A 12,225-nucleotide genomic window follows, 5' to 3' on the forward strand; every position below is an offset into this window, starting at 1 on the left:
GACAAAAAAATGACAAAAATGAGACAAAATGTGACAAAAAAATGACTAAAATTTGACTAAAAAATTTTCAAAAATGTGATAAAAATGTGACAAAAAATTGACAAAAATGTGATAAAAAAATGAAAACAAAAATTACAAAAAATTACAAAAAAATGACGAAAAAATGACAAAAAAATTACAAAAATGTTACCAAAAAATGACGAAAAAATCGACAAAAAAATGACAAAAAAATGACAAAAATGAGTTGAATACCCAACAAAAAAATGATGGAAAAATAATCTGATGACGTGAGGAAAAAGATCCTTTTTAAGAGTTAAGAGGTTAAAGAGTGGAATGAAAACGCCCCTAAAGTTTAGTCTCTTTGTCTGCACATGTGGTTATTCGTCCCGTCTTTAGCCGCTGCTGCCTCCCACAAAGGAAATGCCCATATTTGGATTTCATCTCGGTCACAGCCTTTCCTGCTACACGTGGATACCAAACATATTGGTTGGAACGATAGAGTTAAAACTAAGATGGAGAAGGAGAGTCTAAACGTCTGGATGTTTCCCTCTGCAGCGTCTGACCTTTGACCCCGGCGTGTCCCTGAAGCGGTCCTGAGCTTAGGCCAGTTTGAGCAGCAGTCCGTAGGGCCGCACTGACTCCTGCACTAAGGCTCTGGTCTGCAGGTCGCTGTGGTCCTGGGGGACGTAGACCACCCAGACCCGGTCTCGCTGACAGTCCTGCCGTTTACTGGGGTTGATGCGGTTCTGCAGCAGAACTTTGTACGTGCGGCCGTCGCTCCTGGACTTGAAGGTCTTGCAGTATTTCTCAGCGAGGTGCACGTCTGGAGTGGAGTAGATCCCGCGGCCCCGAGTCCGAGGAGCCACCAGGGACTGAGCCGCCTCCTCCAGGAACCCGGGGTCCGCCTGTTTCTCTGAACGAGGGCGGGACAAGGGCGTTTTTACAAACAGGAAGTAGCAACTTTTGTAAACAGGAAGTAGCAAACTTTACAAACAGGAAGTAGCAAACTTTACAAACAGGAAGTAGCAAACTTTACAAACAGGAAGTAGCTACTTTTGTAAACAGGAAGTAGTTACCTTTACAAACAGGAAGTAGCTACTTTTGTAAACAAGAAGTAGTTACCTTTACAAACAGGAAGTAGCTACTTTTGTAAACAGGAAGTAGTTACCTTTACAAACAGGAAGTAGCTACTTTTGTAAACAAGAAGTAGTTACCTTTGTAAACAGGAAGTAGTACCTTTACAGACAGGAAGTAGTTACCTTTGAAAACAGGAAGTAGCTACTTTTGTAAACAAGAAGTAGTTACCTTTGTAAACAGGAAGTAGTACCTTTACAGACAGGAAGTAGTTACCTTTGAAAACAGGAAGTAGTACCTCTACAGACAGGAAGTAGTTACCTTTGAAAACAGGAAGTAGAACCTCTACAGACAGGAAGTAGTTACCTTTACAGACAGGAAGTAGTTACCTTTGTAAACAGGAAGTAGTGAATTTTGTAAACAGGAAGTAGTACCTCTACAGACAGGAAGTAGTTACCTTTGAAAACAGGAAGTAGTACCTCTACAGACAGGTAGTAGTTACCTTTGAAAACAGGAAGTAGTGAATTTTGTAAACAGGAAGTAGTACCTCTACAGACAGGAAGTAGTTACCTTTGAAAACAGGAAGTAGAACCTCTACAGACAGGAAGTAGTTACCTTTACAGACAGGAAGTAGTTACCTTTGTAAACAGGAAGTAGCTACCTTTGTAAACAGGAAGTAGTTACCTTTGTAAACAGGAAGTAGTGACTTTTGTAAACAGGAAGTAGTTACCTTTGAAAATAGGAAGTAGTACCTTTACAGACAGGAAGTAGCTACCTTTGTAAACAGGAAGTAGTGACTTTTGCAAACAGGAAGTAGTGACTTTTGAAAACAGGAAGTAGTACCTCTACAGACAGGAAGGAGCTACCTTTGTAAACAGAAGTAGTACCTCTACAGAGAGGAAGTAGCTACCTCTGAAAACAGGAAGTAGTACCTCTACAGACAGGAAGCAGTTACCTTTGAAAACAGGAAGTAGTACCTCTACAGACAGGAAGTAGCTACCTCTGAAAACAGGAAGTAGTACCTTTACAGACATGAAGTAGTTACCTTTGAAAACAGGAAGTAGTGACTTTTGTAAACAGGAAGTAGTTACCTTTGAAAACAGGAAGTAGTGACTTTTGTAAACAGGAAGTAGTTACCTTTGAAAACAGGAAGTAGTACCTCTACAGACAGGAAGGAGCTACCTTTGTAAACAGAAGTAGTACCTCTACAGAGAGGAAGTAGCTACCTCTGAAAACAGGAAGTAGTACCTCTACAGACAGGAAGCAGTTACCTTTGAAAACAGGAAGTAGTACCTCTACAGAGAGGAAGTAGCTACCTCTGAAAACAGGAAGTAGTACCTCTACAGACAGGAAGTAGTTACCTTTGAAAACAGGAAGTAGTACCTCTACAGACAGGAAGTAGCTACCTCTGAAAACAGGAAGTAGTACCTCTACAGACAGGAAGTAGTTACCTTTGAAAACAGGAAGTAGTACCTCTACAGAGAGGAAGTAGCTACCTCTGAAAACAGGAAGTAGTACCTCTACTGACAGGAAGTAGCTACCTTTGTAAACAGAAGTAGTACCTCTACAGACAGGAAGTAGTACCTCTACAGACAGGAAGTAGTTACCTTTGAAAACAGGAAGTAGTACCTCTACAGAGAGGAAGTAGCTACCTCTGAAAACAGGAAGTAGTACCTCTACAGACAGGAAGTAGTACCTTTACAAACAGGAAGTAGTACCTCTACAGACAGGAAGTAGTTACCTTTGTAAACAGGAAGTAGTACCTTTACAGACAGGAAGTAGTACCTCTACAGACAGGAAGTAGTACCTCTACAGACAGGAAGTAGTTACCTTTGTAAACAGGAAGTAGTTACCTTTGAAAACAGGAAGTAGTGACTTTTGTAAACAGGAAGTAGTTACCTTTGAAAACAGGATGTTGTGACTTTTGCAAACAGGAAGTAGTTACCTTTGTAAACAGGAAGTAGCTACCTTTGTAAACAGGAAGTAGTACCTCTACAGACAGGAAGTAGTTACCTTTGTAAACAGGAAGTAGTACTTCTACAGACAGGAAGTAGTACCTTTACAGACAGGAAGTAGTTACCTTTGTAAACAGGAAGTAGTTACGTTTACAAACAGGAAGTAGCTACCTTTGAAAACAGGAAGTAGTACCTTTACAGACAGGAAGTAGTTACCTTTGTAAACAGGAAGTAGTACCTTTACAGACAGGAAGTAGTACCTCTACAGACAGGAAGTAGTACCTCTACAGACAGGAAGTAGTTACCTTTGTAAACAGGAAGTAGTTACCTTTGAAAACAGGAAGTAGTACCTTTACAAACAGGAAGTAGTACCTCTACAGACAGGAAGTAGTTACCTTTGTAAACAGGAAGTAGTACCTTTACAGACAGGAAGTAGTACCTCTACAGACAGGAAGTAGTACCTCTACAGACAGGAAGTAGTTACCTTTGTAAACAGGAAGTAGTTACCTTTGAAAACAGGAAGTAGTGACTTTTGTAAACAGGAAGTAGTTACCTTTGAAAACAGGATGTTGTGACTTTTGCAAACAGGAAGTAGTTACCTTTGTAAACAGGAAGTAGCTACCTTTGTAAACAGGAAGTAGTACCTCTACAGACAGGAAGTAGTTACCTTTGTAAACAGGAAGTAGTACTTCTACAGACAGGAAGTAGTACCTCTACAGACAGGAAGTAGTTACCTTTGTAAACAGGAAGTAGTTACGTTTACAAACAGGAAGTAGCTACCTTTGAAAACAGGAAGTAGTACCTTTACAGACAGGAAGTAGTACCTTTACAGACAGGAAGTAGCTACCTTTGCGCGTGAGGATGACGCCCAGCGAGCCGTCCATGTGCAGGCCTTGGTAGGACACTGGCCAGGAGGTGGCGCCGGTGCTCAGCCACACGTCGCTGCCGTCGTCGTATTTCTTTGTCACGCTCAGCGCCGCGCGACGCCAACCACACGGGCGGATGTAGCGCTCGTTACCGCGCAGGAACGTCCGCTCGCCGTCCTGAACACGCACATCAGAGGAGCTAGTGTACATGTTTTAACCTCTTAACCAGTAAACAAGGTCCTTCATCGCCCCCTGGTGTCTCTGGACAGAATAAACCCCTGCAGCTTTCCCCAATACACGCTAATGCAATCACGCAGAAGAAGCTAACAGGCTAACGGGCTAAGCTAACTGCGGGCTAGCACTATATATAGCTCTATAGCTCATTTGAAAGCTAAGACCGTGTAGATCTGTGTCTTTGTAATGAGAGGTTAGTGACAGTGGTGGAAGAAGTACTCGATATTCTGACTTAAGTACAAGTACAGATACAGGGCCAAAAATGTACTTAAGTAAAAGTACAAAAGTATGTATCGTAAAATGTACTTTATAAGTAAAAAGTAAAAGTATTTAAGAGTCTAATGCGCAGGATTTTTTAAATCATTTTATTCAAACCAGGTCAAAAGGAGTAACTAACTAAACCCGGACTAAACTAGGTCAGGTCTAAACCAGGTCTAAACCAGGTCTAAACCAGGTCTAAACCAGGTCTAAACCAGGTCTAAACCAGGTCTAAACCAGGTCTAAACCAGGACTAAACCAGGACTAAACCAGGTCTAAACCAGGTCTAAACCAGGTCTAAACCCGGACTAAACCCGGACTAAACTAGGTCAGGTCTAAACCAGGTCTAAACCAGGTCTAAACCAGGTCTAAACCAGGTCTAAACCAGGTCTAAACCAGGTCTAAACCAGGTCTAAACCAGGACTAAACCAGGTCTAAACCAGGTCTAAACCAGGTCTAAACCAGGTCTAAACCCGGACTAAACCCGGACTAAACTAGGTCAGGTCTAAACCCGGACTAAACCCGGACTAAACCCGGACTAAACCCGGACTAAACCAGGTCTAAACCAGGACTAAACCAGGTCTAAAGCAGGTCTAAAGCAGGTCTAAACCAGGTCTAAACCAGGTCTAAACCGGGTCTAAAGCAGGTCTAAAGCAGGTCTAAACCAGGACTAAACCAGGTCTAAAGCAGGTCTAAAGCAGGTCTAAACCAGGTCTAAACCAGGTCTAAACCGGGTCTAAAGCAGGTCTAAACCAGGTCTAAACCGGGTCTAAACCAGGTCTAAACCAGGTCTAAAGCAGGTCTAAAGCAGGTCTAAACCAGGTCTAAACCAGGACTAAACCAGGTCTAAAGCAGGTCTAAAGCAGGTCTAAACCAGGTCTAAACCAGGTCTAAACCGGGTCTAAAGCAGGTCTAAACCAGGTCTAAACCGGGTCTAAACCAGGTCTAAACCAGGTCTAAAGCAGGACTAAACCAGGTCTAAACCAGGTCTAAACCAGGACTAAACCAGGTCTAAACCAGGTCTAAACCGGGTCTAAACCGGGTCTAAAGCAGGACTAAACCAGGTCTAAACCAGGACTAAACCAGGACTAAACCAGGTCTAAAGCAGGTCTAAACCAGGTCTAAACCAGGACTAAACCAGGTCTAAACCAGGACTAAACCAGGTCTAAACCAGGTCTAAAGCAGGTCTAAACCGGGTCTAAAGCAGGTCTAAACCGGGTCTAAACCGGGTCTAAACCAGGTCTAAACCGGGTCTAAACCGGGTCTAAACCGGGTCTAAACCAGGTCTAAACCGGGTCTAAACCAGGTCTAAACCAGGTCTAAGCCAGGACTAAACCAGGACTGAACCAGGTCTAAAGCAGGACTAAACCAGGTCTAAACCAGGTCTAAACCAGGTCTAAACCAGGTCTAAACCAGGTCTAAAGCAGGACTAAACCAGGTCTAAACCAGGTCTAAACCAGGTCTAAAGCAGGACTAAACCGGGTCTAAAGCAGGTCTAAACCAGGACTAAACCAGGTCTAAACCAGGACTAAACCGGGTCTAAACCGGGTCTAAACCAGGACTAAACCGGGTCTAAACCGGGTCTAAAGCAGGTCTAAACCGGGTCTAAACCAGGACTAAACCAGGTCTAAACCAGGACTAAACCAGGTCTAAACCGGGTCTAAAGCAGGTCTAAACCGGGTCTAAACCAGGTCTAAACCAGGTCTAAACCAGGACTAAACCAGGTCTAAACCAGGTCTAAACCAGGTCTAAACCAGGTCTAAACCCGGACTAAACCCGGACTAAACTAGGTCAGGTCTAAACCCGGACTAAACCCGGACTAAACCCGGACTAAACCCGGACTAAACCAGGTCTAAACCAGGACTAAACCAGGTCTAAAGCAGGTCTAAAGCAGGTCTAAACCAGGTCTAAACCAGGTCTAAACCGGGTCTAAAGCAGGTCTAAACCAGGTCTAAACCGGGTCTAAACCAGGTCTAAACCAGGTCTAAAGCAGGACTAAACCAGGTCTAAACCAGGTCTAAACCAGGACTAAACCAGGTCTAAACCAGGTCTAAACCGGGTCTAAACCGGGTCTAAAGCAGGACTAAACCAGGTCTAAACCAGGACTAAACCAGGACTAAACCAGGTCTAAAGCAGGTCTAAACCAGGTCTAAACCAGGACTAAACCAGGTCTAAACCAGGACTAAACCAGGTCTAAACCAGGTCTAAAGCAGGTCTAAACCGGGTCTAAAGCAGGTCTAAACCGGGTCTAAACCGGGTCTAAACCAGGTCTAAACCGGGTCTAAACCGGGTCTAAACCGGGTCTAAACCAGGTCTAAACCGGGTCTAAACCAGGTCTAAACCAGGTCTAAGCCAGGACTAAACCAGGACTGAACCAGGTCTAAAGCAGGACTAAACCAGGACTAAACCAGGTCTAAACCAGGACTGAACCAGGTCTAAAGCAGGACTAAACCAGGTCTAAACCAGGTCTAAACCAGGTCTAAACCAGGTCTAAACCAGGTCTAAAGCAGGACTAAACCAGGTCTAAACCAGGTCTAAACCAGGTCTAAAGCAGGACTAAACCGGGTCTAAAGCAGGTCTAAACCAGGACTAAACCAGGTCTAAACCAGGACTAAACCGGGTCTAAACCGGGTCTAAACCAGGACTAAACCGGGTCTAAACCGGGTCTAAAGCAGGTCTAAACCGGGTCTAAACCAGGACTAAACCAGGTCTAAACCAGGACTAAACCAGGTCTAAACCGGGTCTAAAGCAGGTCTAAACCGGGTCTAAACCAGGTCTAAACCAGGTCTAAACCAGGACTAAACCAGGTCTAAACCAGGTCTAAACCAGGTCTAAACCAGGTCTAAACCAGGACTAAACCGGGTCTAAACCGGGTCTAAAGCAGGTCTAAACCGGGTCTAAACCAGGTCTAAACCAGGTCTAAACCAGGACTAAACCAGGTCTAAACCAGGTCTAAACCAGGTCTAAACCAGGTCTAAACCAGGTCTAAACCAGGTCTAAACCAGGACTAAACCGGGTCTAAAGCAGGTCTAAACCAGGACTAAACCAGGACTAAACCAGGTCTAAACTGGGACTAAACCAGAGGTCACTTTGAAAATAAAACACTTTTAACACGATTTAAAAATGTAGTGGAGAAGAAAGTAAAGATACAGGCTCTAAAATGTATTGAAGTAAAAGTAAAAAGTATATTTATCACTTAATTTGTACTTTTTACTTTTACTTTCCACCTCTGGTTATTGACAAACAGCTCTAAATCCTTCATGTTTTTATGTAAATGAGCCTCAGTGTTTAACCCCTTAACTCCCGCCTGAACCAGTTTGGCTTTACCCCAATCCAAAAGCTTCTGGAAACAAGGTGAGAAAAAGCAACAAAACTGAGACGAAAACAATGATGGAAATGTGGCAAAAAAGTGACGGAAAATTGATGAAAAAGTGGCAAAAATGTCACAAAAATGTCACAAGAAATTGACGAAAAAATGACAAAAAATGACAAAAATGTGACAAAAAAATGACAAAAATGTGACAAAAAATGACAAAAATGTGACAAAAAAATGACAAAAAATGTGACAAAAATGTGACAAAAAATGACAAAAAAATGACAAAAAATGACAAAAAAGTGACAAAAAAATGACAAAAATGTGACAAAAATGTGATAAAAAAATGACGAAAAAAATGACAAAAAATGTGACAAAAATGTGATAAAAAAAATGACAAAAATATGACAAAAAAGTGACAAAAAAGTGACAAAAAAGTGACAAAAATATGACAAAAATGTGACAAAAAAGTGACAAAAAAGTGACAAAAATGTGACAAAAAATTAAAAAAATATGAAAAAAATATGACCAAAAAATGACAAAAATTCGACCAAAAATGAAAAAAATGTGACAAAAATTGACAAAAAACTTCGACAAAAAAAAAGACAAAAAATGAAAAAAAAGTTACAAAAAGGAGTTGAATACCCAACAAAAAAATGATGGAAAAAAATAAAACCCGATGACGTGAGGAAAAAGCTCCTCTCGGTTCAGGCGGCAGTTAAGAGGTTAAGTGTTTTAGTGTTGAGGTAAATATAACTTAATGATGAATAAGTGTCATCTGTCATCGTGACTCTGACGTCGTGACTCTGCAGTTTCAGGAGTTTCGTTTTCTGTTTGGCGAAGCCGTGACGCAGTGACGTAAACAAACGTAGCTTTAAATCCGCTGTAGTTTTGTTGTACATGTTTTTTCTGTCGTACCTGCACGTGGGTGAAGTCGTAGTTGAATCTCCGGTCGAAGAACTCCTCCGGGTTGACTCGGACCACGGAGCCCCCGGAGCCCCCGGAGCCCGAGCCGCCGTGCCCGGCCTGAGGCGCCTCCAGGGCGGGGGGAGAGCTGTACATGTCCGCCTCGGGGTCCTCCTCCTCCCGCAGGGACAGGGAGCCCAGGCTCGGGTACTCCAGCTCCGCGAAGCCCTCCTGTTTGTAGAACTGTCTCAGGGCCACGATGTTCACGAAGTCCTGGGGCCCCAGCTGAGAGGGCCCCGCGCCCCGCTGCACCGAGAGGCCGGAGAGCGCGGACAGGGCCTCCAGGAGCAGAGCAGGGTCCATCCCCCCGGGGTGTGAGGCGCTGCGGGGGTGAGAGCGGGGGGTCCGGGGTCAAACAGCCGCACACACACGGACCCTGCGCCTCTGCTGCTGCGGAGCTAAAGCACTTTCGCTTTCCATTCCACTTCCAGGGGCGGGATTCATGGCTCTTTGGCGGGAGCCGAATCTCAGGGCGCCCGATAGTGTTGGTGTAACCGGGTAGAGTAGTTCCATGAACGCACCACCCCAGTCTGTCGGTGAGCAGAGTGGGAAAAGGAGCTATAGGAAGTTTTAATAAATGAAGTTTATTTAACCCCTTAACTCCCGCCTGAACCGAGCACGTTTTCTCCAGTTTGGCTTTACCCCAATCCAAAAGCTCCTGGAAAAAAGGTGAGAAAATAGTGACAAAACTGAGACGAAAAGAATGATGGAAAAATGACAAAAAAATGACAAAAAAATGACAAAAATGATTTAAAAAAATGACAAAAAATGACAAAAAAATTACAAAAAATTTCAAAAAAATGCCAAAAAAAGACAAAAAAAATGACAAAAAAAATGACAAAAAATGGCAAAAAAAAAAATGGGAAAAAAGTGACTAAAAAATGACAAAAAAATGACAAAAATTGCAAAAAAATGACAAAAAAATGACAAAAAAAATGACAAAAAATGACAAAAAAACCGACAAAAAAATGACAAAAATTGCAAAAAAAATGACAAAAAATTGACAAAAATTGCAAAAAAATGACAAAAAAATGACAAAAAAAATGACAAAAAAATGACAAAAAAATGACAAAAATGATTTAAAAAAAATGACAAAAAATGACAAAAAAATGACAAAAAATGACTAAAAAAATGACAAAAAAATGACAAAAAAATGACAAAAAAATGACAAAAAAATGACAAAAAATGACAAAAAAATGACAAAAAAAAAGACAAAAAAATTACAAAAAAATTACAAAAAATTTCTAAAAAAGGACAAAAAATGACAAAAAAATGACAAAAAATGACAAAAAATGACAAAAAAAAAGACAAAAAAATGACAAAAATGATTAAAAAAAAAGAAAGAAAAAATGACAAAAAATGACAAAAAAATGAAAAAAAATGACAAAAAAATGACAAAAAAATGACAAAAAAATGACAAAAAAAGACAAAAATGATTTTAAAAAAAAAGACAAAAAAATTACAAAAAATGGCAAAAAAAATGACAAAAAAATTCAAAAAAATGACCAAATAAATGACAAAAAATTGACAAAAAAAATGACAAAAAATGACAAAAAAATTACAAAAAATGGCAAAAAAATGACAAAAAATTGACAAAAAAATGACAAAAAAATGACCAAAAAAATGACAAAAAAATACTAAAATGTGACAAAAATGTGACAAAAAATTGACCAAAATGTGACAAAAAATTGATTAAAAAAAAGACAAAAAAAGTTACAAAATTGAGTTGAATATCCAACAAAAAAATGATGGAAAAAAAATGCACTCGGTGAAGGCGGGGCTAAAAGTGGATAAAGATGATCAAATATATTTAATGTTATGGTTTAAACACGAGTCAAAGCCACATTTCCTGAATAAAACACAATAATCTGGAGGAAACATGTTCCAGGGCCCAGCAGGGGGCAGTGTGGGTCCACGTGGCGCAGAGGGCTGTGACTGCAGATGTTTATGTGTTGTTGTTTTCCAGGTAGAGGCGGCGCGTGCAGCTGCTCAGGGGTCACAGGGGTCACAGGGGTCACAGGGGTCACAGAGGTCAGTCCGATCAATAAATGACTCATTAAATGTTTGAAAGTGAAGCTGAACCGAGTCTTTTCCAGGAGGATCCTCTGCGTTATTCCAGTGTGCGGCACCAGCCCCGCCCCCCAGGCAGAGCTGTCGTCCCATTGGTCCAGGAGCGCGTCATTTACTCCGCTGTGACCCGCCCCCGTCAGTGACAAAGCAACCAGACCATGAGTACTATATGCTGAAAGTACTCTGAGAAGTACATCATACTTGACTCAGTAATAAGCTTTTATATTATTTTACTTCATTTCCAACACTTCAGGAGCACAAATAAAAAGTCTAATGTGTTGTTTTCTGGCTGTGGTGATATTTTCTGCGTTGGTCACAGGAAACATGACCTGGACTGATTTGTAATTCAAATAAAACACGTTTAACACGTGAGCTGCAGCAGAAGGTTTTTCCTTTAGAGGCAAAAAGAGAAAACCAGGCACGAGTTTCAAACATGGCCTTTTATTGTTCGTAGAAAAACATTTATCATTCAAACACATGCATTTTGTAACGTTAGGTAACATTATATAACAATATATAACATTATGTAACTATATAATCACTACTTAACCCTTTAATAGTTTGGAAAGCTAACTTTATCCAATCATGTGTTGTCACTACCATTCAGTTCAAGTTTGTAATACTCAAAATATCCAGTCTGGACTAGTATAGGTTGGGGTCGGACTAGTTCGGACTGGTTTACGGTTTATACCAGTTTAGACCTGGTTTAGACCTGGTTTAGACCTGGTTTAGACCTGGTTTAGACCTGGTTTAGACCTGGTTTAGACCTGGTTTAGTCCTGGTTTAGTCCTGGTTTAGACCTGGTTTAGACCTGGTTTAGACCTGGTTTAGACCTGGTTTAGTCCTGGTTTAGACCTGGTTTAGACCTGGTTTAGACCTGGTTTAGACCTGGTTTAGACCTGGTTTAGTCCTGGTTTAGTCCTGGTTTAGACCTGGTTTAGACCTGGTTTAGTCCTGGTTTAGACCTGGTTTAGACCTGGTTTAGTCCTGGTTTAGACCTGGTTTAGTCCTGGTTTAGACCTGGTTTAGACCTGGTTTAGACCTGGTTTAGTCCTGGTTTGGACCTGGTTTAGTCCTGGTTTAGACCTGGTTTAGACCTGGTTTGGACCTGGTTTGGACCTGGTTTAGACCTGGTTTAGACCTGGTTTAGACCTGGTTTAGACCTGGTTTAGACCTGGTTTGGACCTGGTTTAGACCTGGTTTAGACCTGGTTTAGACCTGGTTTAGACCTGGTTTAGACCTGGTTTAGACCTGGTTTGGACCTGGTTTGGACCTGGTTTAGACCTGGTTTAGACCTGGTTTAGACCTGGTTTAGTCCTGGTTTAGACCTGGTTTAGACCTGGTTTAGTCCTGGTTTAGACCTGGTTTAGACCTGGTTTAGACCTGGTTTAGACCTGGTTTAGTCCTGGTTTAGTCCTGGTTTAGACCTGGTTTAGACCTGGTTTAGACCTGGTTTAGTCCTGGTTTAGACCTGGTTTAGTCCTGGTTT

At 41.5% G+C, this 12,225-nt stretch overlaps 2 protein-coding genes across 2 annotated transcripts in view; one reads left to right on the forward strand and one right to left on the reverse strand.

Annotated features, from left to right (window-relative positions):
- The window catches only part of LOC306973767 (uncharacterized protein), a gene marked incomplete at both ends in the record, with an annotated part of 20,671 nt that extends 20,074 nt beyond the window's left edge, over positions 1-597 (forward strand). The window contains one exon of the mRNA XM_079570760.1: positions 556-597. Within this exon, the coding sequence (XP_079426886.1) occupies positions 556-597 (42 nt within the window). The remainder of the gene's footprint in view (positions 1-555) is intronic.
- Positions 525-9,014, reverse strand: LOC306973647 (uncharacterized protein). Its single transcript, XM_079570624.1, has 3 exons — positions 8,619-9,014; positions 3,877-4,072; positions 525-913 (listed from the first exon to the last, which is right to left on the reverse strand). Exons 1-3 carry the CDS (start codon positions 8,967-8,969, stop codon positions 600-602), a joined length of 861 nt encoding a protein of 286 aa, XP_079426750.1. The 5' UTR covers positions 8,970-9,014; the 3' UTR covers positions 525-599.
- Positions 9,015-12,225: the final 3,211 nt, after the last annotated feature.

The sequence above is a fragment of the Gobius niger genome (genome assembly GCF_951799975.1).
Source record: "Gobius niger genome assembly, chromosome: 14".
NCBI lineage: Eukaryota > Metazoa > Chordata > Actinopteri > Gobiiformes > Gobiidae > Gobius > Gobius niger.

Coding starts and splice junctions, on each gene's coding strand:
- LOC306973647 (XM_079570624.1), bottom strand. CDS start 8,969: ATGGACCCTGCTCTGCTCCTGGAGGCCCTGTCCGCGCTCTCCGGCCTC. Junction 4,073..8,618: donor ACGACTTCACCCACGTGCAG/GTACGACAGAAA, acceptor GTGCGTGTTCAG/GACGGCGAGCGGACGTTCCT. Junction 914..3,876: donor CGTCATCCTCACGCGCAAAG/GTAGCTACTTCC, acceptor GCCCTCGTTCAG/AGAAACAGGCGGACCCCGGG.